General features: G+C 37.3%; 1 protein-coding gene across 2 annotated transcripts in view; it reads left to right on the top strand.

Annotated features, from left to right (window-relative positions):
• The window catches only part of LOC139753316 (uncharacterized), a 126091-nt gene that overhangs the window by 42258 nt on the left and 63425 nt on the right, over nucleotides 1-20408 (top strand). For both annotated transcript variants that reach the window (XM_071669631.1, XM_071669629.1), the window contains exons 5-14: nucleotides 208-326; nucleotides 3309-3523; nucleotides 6584-6739; nucleotides 8120-8251; nucleotides 8787-8906; nucleotides 10727-10854; nucleotides 11781-11937; nucleotides 13114-13310; nucleotides 14994-15246; nucleotides 17307-17449. In XM_071669631.1, the coding sequence (XP_071525732.1) occupies nucleotides 208-326; nucleotides 3309-3523; nucleotides 6584-6739; nucleotides 8120-8251; nucleotides 8787-8906; nucleotides 10727-10854; nucleotides 11781-11937; nucleotides 13114-13310; nucleotides 14994-15246; nucleotides 17307-17449 (1620 nt within the window). The remainder of the gene's footprint in view (nucleotides 1-207; nucleotides 327-3308; nucleotides 3524-6583; nucleotides 6740-8119; nucleotides 8252-8786; nucleotides 8907-10726; nucleotides 10855-11780; nucleotides 11938-13113; nucleotides 13311-14993; nucleotides 15247-17306; nucleotides 17450-20408) is intronic.

The following is a 20408-nucleotide window of genomic DNA, read 5'->3' as shown; positions in this document are numbered from 1 at the left end:
TCCTCTAGGTAGATACTTGATCCACTGTAAATGCTATTCCTGCCCATTATTCTTAAAATGTTCAGCACACTAATAGAGAACTACCTGAACTCTGCAGAAACAGTAAACCCAGCCAGTAAAATTCTCTGTTGATTGCACCCTTATATCTTGTTTGCATATAGAGAATAATAGATGGAATTGATATTTAAAAAATCTGAAACCTTGCAGGTACCGCAGACAAATTAAACCAAACCGGAGGCCCTCGCCATTACCAGCACCTCCAAGGGATGAGGAAGAAGAGATTGGACCAGAAGACGAGAATGAAGAAAATGCCAAGGAAGAACATGGTATGTCTCTGTACTTCTGTACCATCAATTAGCTCTTTTAGATTTCTGTATAATGTCATTTACAGTTTCACTATTTAGTTTATTACAACCATCAGCTACCTTTACCCTAAAAAAGCACTTCTTCACATCCTTCTAACATGTTTATAACCTAGCTTTTGTCAGTCCATCTTGTGAAGTAATGTCTATTTTTAGTGACATCCAACTGATATAAGAACTTTAAAGTTGTAATCAAGTCACTCCTAACTCTTCTCTCCACTGTGAGTAAATGTCTAGCCCTCAGCCTGTCATTGAAGTTCAGGTTTCTTAATTCAAGAAAGAATCATCCTAGCTGCCCTTCTTTGGACTCTCTTAATTAGATTTTTGTATATCTATCAATCCATTTATGTCTTTGATGCATGATCCCTTCTGGAACTCCCTCAAGGGGGTGGCCATGTCAATAAGGTTTCCATGACTAGTGAGCCCCAGTGCCTCTTCTTAGCCTGTGGTGCCTCACCCTTAACAGGCCACTGGCAAAGGGCAAGTTTAGTGCAGTGTTTGCAGAAGCTTCTTTATAATGTTCCTCTTGATTATGCCTACCTAATGCTCCTGTCTAATGTTCTTACCTCCTGCTTCTTCCTTATGTTTTTACTTAATGCTTCTACCTGATTGCTCCTACCTATTCTATCTGTTGCTCTTACCATTTTGCCAAAAGGCAGGGCTAGCACATAGTGCTCACCACAGGAAGATCTAGAATTATGAAGCATGAGCTATGTGATCTAAGTGTTGTCAAGTGTTATGTGTTACAAGAAGAGATTGTGTGTCTGCGGACAGAATGCCAGTAGTCCACATGTGGATGAAGCAGAAAAAAAAGATGGCTACCTGGGTCATTGGAGTGCAGCTTGACAATTACTGAAGTACTGGCTCACTATGCAGCCATTATTAACCTTCCTGATACCTAGGCGGGTAGTACTGGTAATATACTTCCCTAGTTGTCAGCTGCCTACCAACTACTATCCCTAACTAAATACATTGACCAAACTTGACAGAAATATGCTGATTTTAGTCTAATTTGTCTAGAATTGTTTGTCAAATATTCCCTCAACCATGTACCTAATTACAGGTATGATTTTTGCCTCCTTAACTGTTTCCTTGATGTAGAGCTCTTGCTGCTGGTTAAGTTCAGTGCTGACCCCTAGGACTCTTTCAAATACAGATTTTTGTGGCTTGTATCCATCTAGATGATAATCACACTCTGGCCTTCTTTCTTTGTGCCCTTTCCACATTACTTTGCATCTATTTATTTAAATTTCATCAACCATTTATCCGACCAACTTTAGAATTTGTATGATTACCTGACCTAGACATCACCTGCAAAGATTTTCAGTGAGAGTCTAGTCCATTATGTAGATTATTCACACATTCCAAGAAGAGCAGTGGGCCAAAGTCTGAGCCCTATAGCATGCTGCTGGTAACTTATCCCATTTTGAGAATGCTCTTTTAACTTGTGGTGTTTGCTCCTCCATTAAGGTAATCTTCTATCCAGTGAAGAATTTTTCTCATTATTCCATACTGTACACCCAGTCTCTTAATCAATCTCTAATGTAAGTGTACACAGTTTGCTCATCCATCTCTTTGATCTAAGATTGAGCTCACTTTGTAATAGAAATTGAGAGATATGTTATGCATGACCTTTCCCTGAATCCATGTTGCCTTCCAGTTGTGAAGTTTCTACTTTACAAGTATCCATCCACTTGCTTTTTTTCATTATCCTTTTGAGTTTTATTTGCAAACCATACTTGTTAGAGAGATTGGATTGTAATTCATTGCAGTTTCCAAAACATCTTTCTTGAATATGAGCATGACCTTTGCCCTCTTCCATGTCTCAAGCACCACATCCTCCTCAAGCAGCATATTAAACAATATATCGAGCTGCTTAGTGGGTGTCTCTGCACATCATTTACTTCAGCACATATGAAGAAACTTCATGAGGACCATGAGCCTTATATTGATCAAGGTGTTTTGATAGTCGTAATTTCTTTTCAATTAGTTTCAAATCCTTCCAAAATTTATCTCCCATCTCATCTTATTGGTATTAAGGCAATATTGTCCTTCATTCTCTAATCACTTTTAAACCTGTCAGTCAACTCCTTCCATATTGCATTATCATCCAGAGTAGTTCTGCCCTCCAAATTCCTAATCCTGATTTGCTGCTCTTCAGCTTTTGATGTACTTATGAAAAAAAAATTTAATTATCCTCAACATTGTCAAAAGTATTCTTTTCTAGTTGCTTTTCCATCATCACCTTGTTCTCTGATACAGTACTTTTCAAATTTGAGTATCTCCTGTATCAGCTTTAGTACATCTTTAAGCTCCTTTGGGTTTTGGCATCTTTACTGAAAAAGAAAATAAGAAAGAATTAAAAAAGAAATTTTCCCCTGCAGAATATCTTTATTTGTTGTGTTATTTAAGAAAATACCTAAAAAAGTAGTACCCTTTCCTCTATGTTGTGTTGATGGGAAGGGCCCTGGCTTGTGGTACAGATGCTCCATAAGTGCTGTATAAGATGATTTTGGAGTTTTCCTTGATGCGATTTTCCTCTGCATACACTTAACCATATTGCACACTAATGATTTTCTTTCCATTTGTGATTTGCACATCCTGTATGTATCAGATCCATATATCCTTATATGAAAGTTATATGTCATCAGCATTATTTACATTTTTACGCAAAAGTTTTTTACTGTGATATGGGCAGAAATAACTTTGTTGTGTTTAGAATTTATATTTTCATGTTTCATGCTACTATAATCATTCATCCTAAAATCATTTTATGAAAGAGTTAAACTGAAAATTAGTTTCAGCTGAAACCTTACAAAGGCCATTACATTCTGTTATTCTGAATTGAGCTACTGTACAGTTTAGCTGATAGATGTTTTCATGAAAATATCAGTAGCATTACATAGTACAAATGGAATTTCAGCTAACATATAAATTCTTTTACAGAGAAATATAACCTTACCATCACCTCTGCACAGTCAGGAGCAGGCATTGGTGTTGAAAGTATTTCGGAGAACTCTGTCATCAGAATCCTTGTGGAATGTGGTGCAGAGGTCAATGCTCGTGATATATATGACCAAACACCATTACACTATGCTGCCATGAGAGGAAACGACCCTGCTGCCAGGGATCTTCTGAAATGCCCTCAGGTTTTTTATGAGGTGAGATAGTTATAGATACTTATAGGGCCAAGTATTGATCACAAAGAATTTGCCAGTTATGATCAGTAACAAAATGTTAACTCGACAGATAATTCATGAGATGCTATGTTGGGGGAAGTAGCATATCGTAGTTAAACAGGTTTTTTAAATGCTAAGCTAATTTTTTGAGTAACTGAATATAGAAAAGCTTATTCCAAATATAAGAGTTAATGTGGATGACCATAATTTGAAAGTCACTGCAGGGTTTTGAAAATTGAAGAAATAAAGTGAATGCATTTCTTACACAGTTAAGGGGAAAGTGCCATAGATTTTTCTTTTTCTTTTACACATTTGAATAATGTGAAGGGAATGATAAAGGGAAAAAACAAAAATAGATTAGTGTAAATGCAAATACTGAATACAAGTTGTGTATCCTGCCCACATGCTGACTATCTAGGATTGACTCTCCATGAATTTTCATGTCATGCATTAGCACTAAAAGGAAGAGTCTCAACGCAATGTGAAGATACTTTTAGTAATTTTGTTGTCTCACATCTTCATGTAAATTAATCATATTCCAATTAGACTGTTACTATAGCTTCTAAGATTTCTTTTTTTACCAAGCAAATGTCTTCGAAGTTGCCATATGTACTTTAAGCTCAGAATTGTTTCATGATGTGCACAACCCTAACTAATTTAAGATTACTTGCATAGGCTCAACATGCAACTGTGTATTTGAACTAGGGTAGCCTTGAATTATATGGGAGGGGGTTGTGAGTCACAGCATACAAGATGCCATAATTTGTCATCTCATTGGTGAGTCATCACTTATCAACCACAACCCATATATTCTCTCTATTTAGATATTGCTGTCCTTGTTGTGTATAATGTTTTGAGTTGTAAATAATGTTGGTGTTCTGAAAGATGAATGCTGTATGCATATAAAATGGCTAGGCAAAATGAATTTGAATACAGGTAACTCTAATATATTGTCAATCTGTACTGTACTGACATATAAAAGCCAGAATAGAATGTGAACATATGAGCAGATGTTAAGGAAATGTAAACAAATCTTGTGATTTATATTGTAATTTCAAATAAAAATAGTGTACTTACTTTAAACAGCTAGCATAAAACAAGAATTCCTTGTACTGCACTGGATTTAGGATTTTTTTGATATGTGCTTGATGGGACTAATGACTTACAATCTGCAAACCTGGATTACCCACATAGGGCCAGGAGTATGGTTTTGAGGAAACTAGACAGATGCCTGTAACTCTTGAAACCAATGAAAAATGTATTGAGATTAGCTAAAAAGTTAATATCTGTAGATTCATTGTTCACATAGTGAAACTCCTTGAATGTCACTGATACAACATTAATTTTCAGTTGAATATACTCACTCAACACATTTCTTTTATAAGTATACTAAGGGCCTCAACTTGGTGTTGGGGCTATGTTCTAGAAGATCTGTCACTTTAGCAATATGTAGTTAGATATATGCAATTGAAACCCATGTCATAAGGGGGGATTAAGTTCCAGAGTAAATGTATTCCTCATCTAACTCTCATGTATGAACTTCACCTGAAATAACAGCTTGCTAATAGTTTGCAGAGAAGACTTTCAATTAAGTGAGATTCTTGATGTCCCTTGAACTGCCATGGAGATGAGAATCATGTAACTGAGAGTAATTTGTTTACCTAGTAAAGGGAGGAAATAGGTTCTAAAGAGAAACACAGTCATTAATCTTACTTTCCTCTTTGATAATTGTTTGCTGTTTCCAGCTTAAGCAAGGTAGCATCAGGAACAGACAAGAAAAGACCTCATTCACTCAAATTCATTCTCAAGTAGTTATGTGTAATGCACCAAAACCACAGCCCCATATCTACAACCAAGTCCTATAGAGGGGCATGCAGGGGGGCCTGTGAAGTGGTTTGGTTGTTCTTTGATGTTGACAGCACTGGTGGCAGATTCAAATAAGGAACTACAGAAGCTGGTGTCTAAGTGCAGAAGAGTGTGTGAAAGGAAAAAATTCAGAGTAGACCTGAACAAAAGCATGGCCACCTAGCTTTAGCAGTGCAAAGAGATAGATTAGTTGGAGTGTGATTTTGAATGAAGACAATATGTAGAAAGTGAAGTGTTTTAGATACCTAGGAGTGAATATGGTGATGAATGGAACCATGGGGAAGAGGCAAAAGTTCTTGAAGGTTTAGGAATATGTGGAAGGAGAGGTCACTATCTGGGAGGGCAAACATGAACATATTTAATGGTATAGTAATCCTAACATTGTTGTGTGAATATGAGGCGTGGGCTATAAATGAAAATGTATGGAAGAGTGTGAATGAGCTGGAAATTGAATGCTTTGGGACAATTTTTAGTATGAGGAGGGCTGATTGAGTAAGAAATGATAGGGCAAGATAGAAACGTGGTGATAAAAAGAGGATGGTTGGAAGAGGAATGCCTGCTAAAATGGTTTCAACACCTGAAAAGAATGTAACGAGAGGTTTGCAGTGAGGATATAAGTGCCAGAAATGGATGGGACAAGGATAAGAGGGAACCTGAAATGGAGATTAAAGGATGAAGTGAATAAGGTTTTTAGTGCTCAGAGCTTTAACATGCTAGAGGATGTAAGATGTGGATAGGACAGAGTGATATGGTATACTGGAGCAACATACTGTCAGTGTCAGTACCAGGAGTTATCAAGCATCTGGGGTAACGCATGGAAAGATATATGTGGCCTGGTTGTGGATGGGGGCAGTGATTATGTTGTATTATTACTCATGACAGGTAGAGAATGGATATGAGTGAAATAAGACAAAAAGAATATTCGTCTTTTTTGCCACTATCTTGTTGATGCAGGAAAAAGGTAAACAAGTATGAAGAAAATCTTAAATGACTGGTGATGAACTTATTAACATCTATATTAGCTATACCTAAACCATACTTCAGCTCACCTCCAGAGTCGGATCCATTCTTACTAGTAATATTAAAAATTTTTGTCCTGTGGTCACCCAAGAGGAATGAATAGTTTTCAGACCATGCATAGTATACTGTATTTTATCCATTCTATTCTTTTCTAAGGCTCGAGACAAGCAGCTGATGACTCCACTCTTTGTTGCTGCAACGTTTGGCTATGTAGATATTTGTCGTCGTCTTATTCAATCTGGGACCAGCCTTTTCTCTAAAGATGAATCTGAGCAAACACCTCTGCATCGTGCCTCAATGGAAGGCCATTTGGTATGTCACCTTCTCTAATATTAACACTTTACTCTGCTCACTTTTCCTGTGGTTTATCTCGTTTTTATATTATGGCAAATGTATTACTGAAAGTTTGTGTTTCTGCTCCAGTAGTAGAATGGTTTACATTGATTTTGAATTTAGTATGGATTATTAGGGTGAGTGCATGGGAATTGTCTCAGGTTACAAGTATTCTGAGACTGAACCTTAGTCAAGGTGAAGCTTTTGTAAAAAGGTACTGTGATAAGAACTGTAAGCATACCCAGCGTTTGTAGCGACACACTTATTTTCCATCTTCTAGAGAAGTCCAGTACTGTGACTTCCACTCAGACCTGATCAAACCAGTCATGTTATCACTGACAGACTCATAGCTAACAACTACTTTGTCAAACACTCTCTGGAGAACTTGCCAGCACGTAAGAAATGACTTATGGGACAAAGACAATTTCACATTTATATAGAGAAGTCAAGGAAAGACATGAAAGAAAACTAATAAGCACATGGTGGAAAGAGTGTGGTAGGGCATTGGGCAAGGAGAATCTTTCGGGAATCATCATTCTCTTACTAGTTTCTTAGAAAACACTAAGAGGATAAGAACTCAGGTATAGAATGACAAAATGTATATGCTAGTGTTAGTGATTATACTTTAAGTATCAAGAAAAGAACTTATCATCTCCTGGAAATAGATAATGTTCTGCTTGTGTAAGTGATACATAGCTAGTACACAAATGATACAGTGACAATTGCCTAGTGTAAAATAGCATTAGATAATGTGTGGATAAAATCCACAAAGTGAGTGTGTGTTGTGCTTTGTACTGTGAAATCAGACATGGAAAAAACATAACTATCATACAGTCTCAGATATACACATCACTATGTCACCTACATGCCTCCTCCCATTTACTCAGTGGTCATTATGCTGACCATTAAGTCAGTATTTTCTTATAGATGTTATACATATATATTCTGTAAGACATTTTTTTCACACTGGGAGAGGGTCATCTCTGAGATTTGCATAGAGAAGTGGTTGAATATCAATGTCAGAGAACAACTTTGTTCATTAAATGATGAAAAGAAAAAGACAGCATTAACAGTTACAGCATGCTTTACCCTTAGCAGTAATAGTCTTCAGTATAAAACTAATGTTTTCTTTGTCAGTTAGCATTAGAAGTGATCATTTAACACTCTAGTTTGTATTCATTTTAGTTTTACTGCTGTTATTTCATATGTTCAGCACATTTATCCAGCACAGAGTTCCTGATACATTGTGTTAAACACTGCATTCGTATACCATTAGCATATGAAATATGAGATTGTATCATCACAGATTTCATTTGTTGACCACTAAAAGAGGAACTGTGTTATCATTTTTCTCACCAGGAAATTGTTGAGCTGCTTCTTTCATCAGGATCAACAGAAGATGGGGAAAAGACAGTCCATCGCCTTGTAAGTGAGCGAGATAGTGAAGGACAGACACCTCTCCATCATGCTGTCAACAATGGTCACATTCAGGTCGGTCCGCTAGTCATTTTATTATATATAGATATAGCAGGCTCAGTTACAGTTAAAGCAAAAGCAAAAGCAATGTGAAATACCCTGTGAAAAAGTGTAGGAATTGTAGATAGCCTAAACCTGCTCTGAAAAATTGAATAATGCTAATTATGTTGTAAAGATCATATTACCCAAAAATCCTTGATTTTTTTTTCTGCATTTTACATGCTATTTATGCAGGAGCAGTCACATTACCTTTCAGTTGCCTTTGTAATGCCTGAAAGATTTTGAGTAATCCCCAATTTAACTGTTATATGAAATACATTTTAGTCCAGAAATTCTTGTATATATATCTGCTGGTAAAACAGATTTGCTGTTATGAAGAGTGTAGAAGCACCCTTAATGCTGTTAATTACATATCAGCTTTTGCAGTAGCCTTTTATGATATAAGAATATGATCCAGAGAAAACTTTTTGAAAACATTCCTTTCAAAGGTGTACATGTCATAATTAGTCATTGTTAGAGGTCGTCCACATTATGATGATATCTGTTACAGGTTGCTAGGTGCTTGCTAGATGCTGGAGCTGATGTTGATGCTGTGCGGGACAATTTAGCTACACCTCTTCATGCTGCAGCTTCAGTTGGTGATAAAGATCTCATTATACTCCTGCTTGAGGTCAGACCTTACAAAATTTGTATTGATTCATGGACAATATGCAATTTGCTTCTGTATCTTTGGGTAAACCATTCAGAATCATCCTGAGATGCCACAGATTTTGTACCCATAATCAATCAAAATAGAAATAGACTGCATTTTTACACTGCCTGAAGATATTTGACTCATTGCCTCATAGAAATGAGATAGAAGTTAGATATCCAGGTAAGTTTCAAATTTAGTGGGCTGAATGAATGAACGAATGGCTATCCAGTCAAGGAAAAACAGAATTTAGCAAGGGAGCCTTTTCAGGCTTGGGAAGGATATCAGGTGGGGGTCTCGTATGACTCATTGTTGGTGAAGAGTATCAAGAGAAAGTATAGAAAGAGCTCTGATGATGATGATATTACCCCAGGACCCCTTTCAGAAAGGGTCCTGCTCTTTCCCCAGGACCCCTTTTTCAGGGGCACCTTCAGCTCAAGGCTGTGCTGCACTCAGTAGCAGGGGCAGGATGGAGTTCTTTGAAGTGAGTTCTTCATAACAGTGATCTATATTTTGGCTATGGAACTCAATATCCCAATTCATGCTTTCAAAAATATTGTTTAGTTCTATATAGTATCTTTAATTTTTAGACATTGAGTCTGGTTTTCTTTCAGATATTTTGCCATCACTAACCATTAGTCAAACTCAAGCATTACATGAAAATTTTTTCCAGTTGTTGTATCATGTGTGCCATATTAAATTTCCTTGTTTATATGTGTAAAGATAACACTTATTGATGATGGTGAATTAGCCCCTTTGATTCTAGTGTACTGAGACTTGCTGATATAGGACGTTTTCCTGTATACTCAGAACTTGTGTCTTCATGACTGTCTCTATAGGAATTTTAGTTTTCCCAATATTTTTCTTTATAAGTGTTGTCTCCCATACTTAGAGCTCTGCCGTCTCTGAGAAGTATATGTATTGCTGCTTCTTGCGCCATCATGAATGTTTGTACTTTGCCATTGAGTAGTTGTTTTCCTTCATAAGAGATCTGTGGAGCATTTTGAAATATCATCACCACTCTGCTAACCATTCCCAAAGTTACTGTTCTCATTATGTACTTGTTGAATGGCTTGTGAATCAGTATTCACTGAAATTTTAATGTTCCTAATGTAAAGGGCCAATCTCCCTCTTCCAATAGTTTTTCTTTCCCTTCATGCTAACAGTTATCTTTCATACAAATGAAGACAGATCTTATCTTGTTAGTAAATTTTGTCTCCGACAACATCTGGTTTGTTTTCCTAGATTAAGTTCTTGAAATCCAGTTCATTTCCAGTTACTAATTGCCCATCCATATTTTTATACATTATTTTCAATATAGCATGGTACTGCTTATTCCTGGCTTCTCCAAGCTAGTGACCAGGCTATCATGCTTTGTATCCTCTTTTGGGAACTTACATTTTTTGCCTTTTTACTATAGTTTTTATTTCTCTTTCTCTTTTTCTTTCTTTTATCTCTTAACAGGTTTCTTGGCTTCAAGACTACACATTGAAAGTAATGAGAACTGGTTTTCCATGTATGTCTTGACCATATCTACCAATTCTGTTTATTTTTTGTATCTCAAAAACAGCTTTCACTGTGCATAACCTCTAGTATATTTTATAATCTGCTTTTCTTCCTTTAATACCACTTCCATTTGAGCTGGAATGTGCTACCCTTCCAATCCAAAAATTATTAATGACTTACATATGTATATCATTGAAGATAATTATTCTAAATACATTCTTCTTAAGAATTAAGATGCCTATTACATTGCCCAGAGTATAAAGTGTAAGGCATTCTTTTCATTGAATCCCCAGAATCATGCCCGGCTAGGCAGTGTTGATTGTAACCAACAAACTCCCTTACATCGTGCTGCTGCTCATAACCAGTCTGAAGCCATTGAAACACTTCTTGAGGCAGGGGCCAAAATTGAGAGGAGAGACAAGTGAGTTGACTATCTTTTGTAGTCATAAACGTATAGATAGGTTGAAGGAATTCCTTAACCATATAGCACACATTTTACGCCAGTTTTGGCTATTGGACAGTTTCTTACAACTGATACAGTACTGTAGAAGTACTATCTGCAGCTGTTCCTTTTTTGTCATGTTCATGGGATGACTTCACATACTGCTGTTTTCACTGATCCTTTAAAATCTGGAAAAAAATAATTATAGTCTGAGAACATTTTGTTCTTGCATTAGTTAATTTTCTGTTGCAAAATTGGTCTCTCTTTGTGTAGAAAAAAAAGAGAATGTTACATTTGTCTAGTGTCACTTTTCATGTGTATGTCCGGATCCTTATATCTTTTTCATAGTGGTAAATTTTATTTAGAATCAGGATATTTGAAGAAAAGGATGAGGAGGAATGACAAGAAAACAGTAACTGATATTTAATTGCTCTTCCTTTAAATGAAGTTTCTTCCCCCATACATATAAAAAAAAGTTTTTTCTAGTGCTATGGAGAACAAAACAGTTTTATATTTTACACATAGAATGAGACATATTCATAATGAAATAAAGAAAAACAAGATAAAAGTAATTCAGCACTGTATAGTTTACTTGACAAGCTGTTGCACTGTTGCTGTGGTAGGTAAGAATGGATGTGGCAAGGCAGGAGATTATCTAGAACTTTTCCTTAAATTCATCACGAGTAAGTTGTCCTTTAACCGTGAAAAGTATGTCAACCTCATATGATGCAAGCTATAACCTGTTCATTGTTTACATTTGCTTTACACTATTGTCAGTTTTTGATCCCCCATGTCTGCTGTGTGTGACACAATTTTGCACCCACATATTGTATGTAATCGTCTCTTTCTCGTATGTTTCTCTTTTATGTATTGACACTCCTGATAACCACAGACAATACTCTCAGGAATTCATTCACACCACTATTAGTGGCAGCAAGTGGAGGACATGCATCAGCTGTACAGACTTTGTTGGACCATGGTGCTGCTGTGGATGCTGTCGACAAGGATGACAAAACTGCTGTTTATTGGTGTGCTGAACAAGGCAGTGATGAAGCTTTAGAGGTATGTTTACAAGAACCTTTACTTAAATACAATGCCATAGAGACAATCTTTGAAAGTTCCTTTAGGGAATAGGAAGTTTGGCAATTCATGATCCTATTAGCTTGACTCTTGTGATTGATCTCTGAAGGAGCAGGCTCATATTAATCTCATGTAATTTATAGGTTCTTTACATTGGTTTTCACATTGTGTAATTTATGAAAAATGTATGGGAAAGGCTGAGATTCTGCCTTTACAGTAACTCTAAGCTAAACAAGAAGTTTTTTTTTAGTATGTGATATTTGTAGTGTTATATGTTAAATTTTAGGAAAGAACAATTTTAATGAAGGTGTTACAAAGGTACATCTTCATAATTTCTTATCCTCAAACTTTTCTTTTTTTACAGGAAAAAGAGTGTGAGATTTTTTGTAGAGCACATATTTCTTTTGATTGTGTTTACTCTTCTAATGTATCCAATACAGTTGTTAAGAATCAGGATTATGGAATGCGATCTCAGGAATCTGTCTTCCATTTTGTATGTGTCAGGTCTCTTTATATTGATGATTTGGTCAAAGATATTGTTTCCATATAACAATTAAAGACCCATTCTTTGTTAAGGCATGTTTACTAGACTCAAGACATTTATGCACCCTTTAGACCCCATTAATTTCACTTGAAAATTACTTTTTCAGAGATTCTGAAAAATGAAGTGGAAAAGTACAAGAGGGAGAGAAAGAAAACATATGTAACTATGAATGAAGATGAAATATCAAAAGCAGATTCTATTTGGACATCTGATATTAACCATGTTATTGACTGTTGTTTTCAAATGAATAATTCATCCAAAGTTGTATCTCATCCAAGATATAAGGTTCAGGAGGTGGGGATGGTTTTGCCAGAAGTTTATATATGTCTATCCATCCATCCTTTTTCCCATCTGAAGTTAGGCTCCTTTTCTGACTCTAGCCTAACTTATAATCCTAGTAGTGAAAAGAAACTAGATGGGTAAGCTCTCAATATCATGTTGATCCACACTTACCTTGGGGTTTTTGAGGGAAAGGTCAGTGCATTCTACTTGTCAAAGGGGATCAGCCTCTTCTCTGATGCTTTGGTCTGGTTGAATTACTTATTTTTAGTCTTATCCACATATACTAGTTTAATTAGTGTTAACTACAATTTCATGATTGCATTCTTTTATAGGTTCTCCTGAATGATACACGATGCCGAGAGTTGGTGGATGTGAGTGATAGGTTTGACAACTCACCATTGCATGAGGCTGCACGGAATGGATACGTCAGTGTTATCAATAAGCTGTTAGAGGCAGGTTCATTAAAAGACAATAAGAATGAAGATGAGGAAACTGCACTCCATTTAGCAGCAGAGGCAGGGCAAGTGAGGTGAGTTTCTTTTGACTCTCACTCCTGCTGATCATTCACATTATATGCACGTTTTTTTAATATCAATATTGAAGTTTGATTTCATGTCATTGAAATATGCTGGATTTTGTAAACAGATTTGCCCCTTTCTTATTGTAAATGAGATGTGTGGCACATTAGTGCAATATTTTCAATAAGCAAAGTTGCATTTCGTTTGCCCATACCACTAGCTAGGCTCTACAATACTCAGTAAACTGCTGCATCACATGATTATTGTGTTGTCATCAGCAACTCAAGGGTGGGCTGTTTCGATACTTACATCTTTCCCTACACATTGAAGCTCTTGAACTCTCTACTCTCTCATGTCTTTCCCAGTAACTATGACTAGCATGTTTCAAAAGACAGGTTTTTCACTTTCTCAAAAATTCATGAATACTTTCCATTATCTTCTCTTTTTCATTTTGCAATTCTCTCTATATTTCAATTGTGCCCTGGTCTTGATGTGGACTTTATCCTGTGAGTGGAGCCTTCAACATGGTGTTGCATGGACAGGAGGCAGGGGAACACATTTTCAACAACTTCAATGAGAATTAAAGCAATCAGCCAACTGAACTAGTGTTCCAACCATTTTTGTTGCTGTTCATTATTGCCCCCATAAAATCAGAACATTTAGGATATGCTTCCTATATTATTATCATTCTTCAGGTTCATACACCATACTTGCACTGAGAAATACTGTATCAGGCACATGTCAGGTATATTTTTCAAAAGAAAACCCAAATCAAAAAGAAATGTCATTGCAGTAAACTTAAAGAACATGAACAGACACGTGTCTGAGTCTCTGCAATATTTTGGCACATGATATTAGTGGTATCTCTAGGTGCACAAGCTCTTAATAAAAAGAAATGCTTGTAATTTGTGTAATGAAACACTGTTACATAGAGATATGACTTCCCTAAAGGCTACAAGTAAAGTTGGAGACACCACTAGCAGATATAAACTATAGCCAACAGGTCTACTGTGTACTAGTTGGAGCATGTAAGTAATGCTAGTGATAAGTTGTTTGATGCTACTTCTCCTCTAAACCATGGTCTCATAGGCCTAGGCAGGGTACTGTAAGGCTTTTGATGCAACACTGTCATAAGTGTTATAGGGGTCACTATTTGTTTAAAGATATCCCAGGCAAAAGCATACCCTGATTGTGGCTATTTGGATGAAAAACTAAATAGGTATTGTTTCATATGCTCTTAGGGGTTGAATGTAGTTGAGACACAAGACTCTTTAGATATCATGTTGTACTCAACAGAAATGGATCTGTGGTACAGACAGTACATTAATTTATGGTAACATATCCCTGGGGATAGGGGATTAAGAATACTTCCCACGTATTCCCTGCGTGTCGTAGAAGGCGACTAAAAGGGGAGGGAGTGGGGGGCTGGAAATCCTCCCCTCTCGTTTTTTTTTTTTTTTTAATTTTCCAAAAGAAGGAAAAGAAAATTGGGCCAGGTGAGGGTATTCCCTCAAAGGCCCAGTCCTCTGTTCTTAACGCTACCTCGCTAATTCGGGAAATGGCGAATAGTTTGAAAGAAAAGAAAGATGAAATTTTATTATCCTGTTTAATTATAACTTTATATGCTTATGTGAAAAATTTAAGATGATATCACTGAAAATCACTTTCATTGTAATTTGCTAAATTTTAAACAGGGTGGTACGTGAGCTAGTTCAACGTTACAAGTTTCTCATTTCGGATGAGAATGAGGAGTCTAATACGCCATTACACTTAGCATGTTTACAAGGCCATGCAGAAATTGTGGAGGTTCTTCTGGAGGCTGGAGCTGATGTAGAGGCCAGAAATTCCTCTCTTTGGACACCACTTGATTGTGCTTCTGCCAGGGGTCATGTTCAGTGTGTCCACCACCTCCTTGATTATGACTCTCCATTGGATCCTCTTGATAAGGTATGTTCAGAATTTAAAGTGAATTTCAGAACCTTTCCTTTGACTTAAAGCATACATCATATTTAATGATATATGCAATGTGTCCACAGGATCTCTTGATAAGGTATATTTAGAATTCAGTCTAGAAATGCAGGATTTGAAGTATCTCACCATATCTCACAAGCTATGGGAGATATCTCAGACCTTTGGGGGATTGAAACCTCTAAAACCCTCTGCCTTTATGATGAGGTAAATGCTTCTCAATCCTTGCTAATCATTTAAAACCCTCTGCCTCTATGATGATGCAAATGCTTCTCAATCCTTGCAAACCATTTGTTAGGTAATGACAGTATAGGCTTAACCTTGGTCTGCCACACTTTCCTCAGTGAGCCAAGGACCTTACCCTCTTCATCCATATTATGGCTCACTTCAGCTCCTATGATTCCATTTTTTGGTCCATCTACTTCCATGTATCTACAGCACTTCTCCTGTAGATTCTCTCCATTTAAGCTCACTCCAACCACTGCCAAACCTGATAACCTTGCTTTTATTTACATTTACTTTTAACTTTCTCCTTTCACACACTCTCCCAAAATACAGAGACCAGTTTCTGCTGTTTCTCATTTGAATCTGCCACCAGCACAATTGTCAGCAGCATGCATTAAGTGACTAGCTTCACACATACACACACACGCACGCATGCACACACACTAAACAAATCAAACAGCCATTGGGATATCATGCACTCTTGCCACAAATGATATGGTGAATCATATTTTCTACACACTCCAAATATTCAGTAGGTTGTTATTCAACTTATGAACTCATGATTATGTAGATACTTACAAAAATAACAAAGAAAATGCAAAAGAAAAACGAAGTAATATAGCTAAACACCCCTCCTGCACCATGCAATCTTGGGGGTATAATATTACAAGACCTTTATGACTCAAAGTGTTGTTGAAAATTTATCTTATTACCAAGTCTTATTGGGGAAATAAAAATTTTCAGTATGCGTGTATTTAAAGTATTAGGAGGTACAGATATTCACTGTGCATATATCCAATTACTAAGGGAGACATATATTGGTGATATGTTCTTGATAAGCATGTACCCACCTATAAAGAGACACATAGAGGGCAGAGGGACACTCTAAAGTATATACCTCTTTAGTGAGAGGCACACAGGACAATATGATGCCAAATTGACATCTTTTTGTTCACATACATCTTTAGTGAGAGGCACATAGGACAGTATGATGCCAAATTGACATCATCTTTTTGTTCGTCAGTCAACACAAGTCATCATCATTAGAAGAAAAGGATCGCAGAACATCTTCGTATAGTCCTGATCATTTCATGTATTTTTTAAGCATATCCTCCTTCCCCTCTTTTTCTCAGGTAAAGTAGATGATTAGGCGGATGGGTGCTTCACTTGCTTCCCATTACCCAGCCCACTTTCCCCTGTAAGCTTGGAATTTCCTCTGATTGCCATTAGGACTAAGACAGGAACTTGGCAAGAGGCAGCACAAATAGGAGTCAGTATGAAATCATTCACTGGAAAATAGAAATAACAGCTTACTGACTGATTATAGTATTGATTTTTAAGTTGAATTTGATGCAGCTTTCCCGGGCACATTATAGTTACTTTTTTGTGTCCATTTGGCTTGACTAGAGCATTATTTGTCTTCCGTTCTCTGCCTTGCCATCAGATTTTGGATTTCATGCAGAACATGATATGCTTCTGGTTGAGAAATATGCTTTTTATAAGTTTCAAACTAGTTTTAAACTGTGTGCATATGCAGCTTCCTCTCTTAAGTTGTTCCATGTTTCCACCACTCTTTTACCATCAGAGCATCATGTCATTAGTAATAGGGATAGTATTATTTTATGGTAGCCAGCATCCTTTATGTAGTAAAGCACTTAGGAGTAGAAAATAAATAGTATATGAATTGAATAGAAAGAAACATGTTTAGACTTGCAATTTTGCATTTTGTTTATAAGCTTGGCTTTTCATATGAAGAGTGATAAGCTCTATAGTTCATTAGCTATAAAAGATGGTGTTTCCTTTTTTTTCTTCAGACAAAGACGACCCCTCTGCAGTTGGCAGCGACAGAGGGTCATGTAGCTGTAACCCAACTACTACTAAAGAATGGTGCGTCACTAGCTGCTTGTGATACTTCAGGAAGGAATGCCTTAGAGCTTGCCATTGCTGCTAGCAAGAGGTGAAAATCTTATGATTATTAAAGGTGCATGAATATTGGAGAAATTTAAGATTTCTGGAAGTTGTATTTTCCTGTAGAATGCTGATAAATTTGTAACTTTTTGATTTCTTATTTTTATGAAGATTGTTTATAAGACTGCATCATATTAATTAAGACCTTATACCTTTGTTTTATTGCAAGCATATATGATTGTCACTATATATCATATGACAAAATTTATAATTTTATATCTAAATGTTTAACCCTTGGATCCCTTTTGATTGATGGGGCTCTTACAACTTCAGTGCTGAGCTACAATCAACAGCATTGAAATGATGGACACTTTTAGAGTGAGACATTCCTTGATAAAAATTGTACTGTTTATCATCCACTGATGACATTACACCCTCACTGATGGTGACTTTCCCTTTGTGGAGTAACATGCAGGTGGAGTCCAGTAATACCAATAGCAAATTATTTATGATTGCCATAGTGCCCCTCTCTTGAAAGGGTTATGTGTTACTCCAGAATCCCTTTTCCAGGAGCTCCATTTCCAAGCTGTCATGTATAATGCTCCAAAATCACAGCTCCCTATTCACAACCCAGCCCCACAGACCTTTCCGTGGTTTACCTTGGACACTTCACATGCTCTGGTTTAATCCATTGACAGCATGTCAGCCCCTGTATGCCACATTGTTCCAGTTCACTCTATCCTGTGCATGCTTTTCACCCTCTTGCATGTTCAGGCCCCAATTGCTCATCTCCTTCCTTCTATCTCTAATTTGGTTTCCCCATTCTCCTTGTTCTCTCTACTTCTGACATATATATCCTCTTTTTCAACCTTTTCCACTCATTCTCTCTGTGTGTTCAGACCAGTTCAGCACACCCTCTTCAGCTCTCTCAACCACACTCTTTATTACCACATCTCTCTCTTAACCTTTTAATACTTGCTTGATCTTTTGATCAAACCACCTCAGACCACATATTATCCTCAAACTTTCCTTTGTAACACATCCACCCACTTCCACATAACCTTATCTATAGCCCATGTCTCATATCTAATAGTATTGTCAGGACTACTACTCCTGCAAACATACCCTTTTTTCTCTCCCAGATAATGTTCTCTCTTTGCACACATTCTTCAGCACTCCTAGAACTTTTGCCCCCTCACATACCCAATATCTCAATTTCTCTTCTATGGTTCCATTTCCTGCCATGTCCACTCTGAGGTATCTAAAATACTTCACTTCCTCCAAATTTTCTCTCTTCAAAATTCACACCCCAACTAACCTGTCTCTCAACCTTGCTAAACCTAAACTTAATAACCATGCCTTTATCCACATTTACTCTTGACTTCCTCCTTTCACACACTCTTGCAATCTCAGTTACCAACTTATGCAATTTCTCACTCAAATCTACCACCAGTAGCTGTATCAACAGCAAACAGCAACTGACTCACTTCCCAGGCCCTCTCATCCCCAACAGACTGCATAATTACCCTAGTCTTCAAGACTCTCATATTTACCTCCCTAACCACCTCATCTATAAGCATCTATAAGTGTATTTAATGACCATGGTGACATCACACACCCCTGCTGCAGACCAACCTTCACTTGGAACAATTCATTCTCCTCTTCCTACTTGTACACATGCCATACACTCATAAAAACTCACTACTTCTAGCAGCTTTCCTCCTGCACTGTATATTCTTAAGACCTTCCACAAGGCATCACTGTTAGCACTATCATATGCTTTCTCCAGATCCATAAATGCCACATACAAATCCATCTGTTTCTCTCAGTGTTTCTTGCATTCTTTAAAGCAAACACCTGATCCACACATCCACTACCACTTCTGGCCACACTACTCCTCAGTCTGAAGCTCTGTATATGCCTTCAATCTCACAATCAATACCTTCTTATGAAGCTTAACAGGTTTATTCAACAAACTTTTGCCTCTGTAGTTTGAAAACTCACCTTTATCCCCCTTGCCTTTTATACACTGGCACTATACATGCATTCTGCTTGCCCGCAAGCACCTCACCACAGTCCATACATATACTGAAACTCCTTGTCAAGAAATCAGCATCACAGTCACCCCTTTCTCAATAGATTCAAATGCAGTACCATCCACTCCACCTGCCTTGTCACATTTTACCTTAATTAAGGTATTCAACACCTTTTCTCTCATCCATGACTCTCTCACTTTGCACAACACCACAACCCAAACCCCTTATATCTACCACTCTTTCTCCTCTTGACTTCACCCCCTTCCCCTCCACCACCACCACCAATGTTCTTTCCTATCTTTTTTTTTTTTCACCTTATTTACCTCCTTACAAAACATCCCCTTATTTCCTAAACTTTATTGACACTCACTCACCCCAACTCTCAATTGCCCTGTTTTTCAATTCCTGCATTTTCCTCTTGATTTCCTGCTGCATTCTATTATAAATCCCTCAGTCATTTGCACTCCTTCCCTGTATGTACTGCCCAAACGCCTTTTTTGTCTTTCACAGCAACTTGCCCTCTTCATCCCACCACTCATTACCCATTGTAATCTGCCCACCTCCTACCTTTTGCGTTCCACATGTATCTCATTCATGCCAGCACTGCTGCCCTAAATACTTCCCATTCCTCACCCACTCCACTTGCTTCATATTCTCCTTCTTTTGTCATTTTATACTCAATCCCTCAGTCTTCCCTGGTATTTCTTCAAACAATCTCTCTCTCTCTCTCTCTCTCTCTCTCTCTCTCTCTCTCTCTCTCTCTCTCTCTCTCTCTCTCTCTCTCTCTCTCTCTCTCTCTCTCCATTTCCCGCATCAGCATGCTAGCATCAAGAACAGATGACTGAGCATTGAAAGGGAAAAATCATCACTTGGTCCCCTTCTTTATTCCAGCTTTTGGAAAAGTAAAACAGGAGAGGAGGATTTCCCCCCCCCCCCTTTAGTCAGCTTTGGCAACATGCAGGGAATAAGTGG

Source organism: Panulirus ornatus, chromosome 14, assembly GCF_036320965.1.
Source record: "Panulirus ornatus isolate Po-2019 chromosome 14, ASM3632096v1, whole genome shotgun sequence".
NCBI classification, from domain to species: Eukaryota; Metazoa; Arthropoda; class Malacostraca; order Decapoda; family Palinuridae; genus Panulirus; species Panulirus ornatus.
The sequence above is the reverse complement of the archived record's forward strand: the minus strand, read 5'-3'. Positions and strand labels throughout refer to the sequence as shown.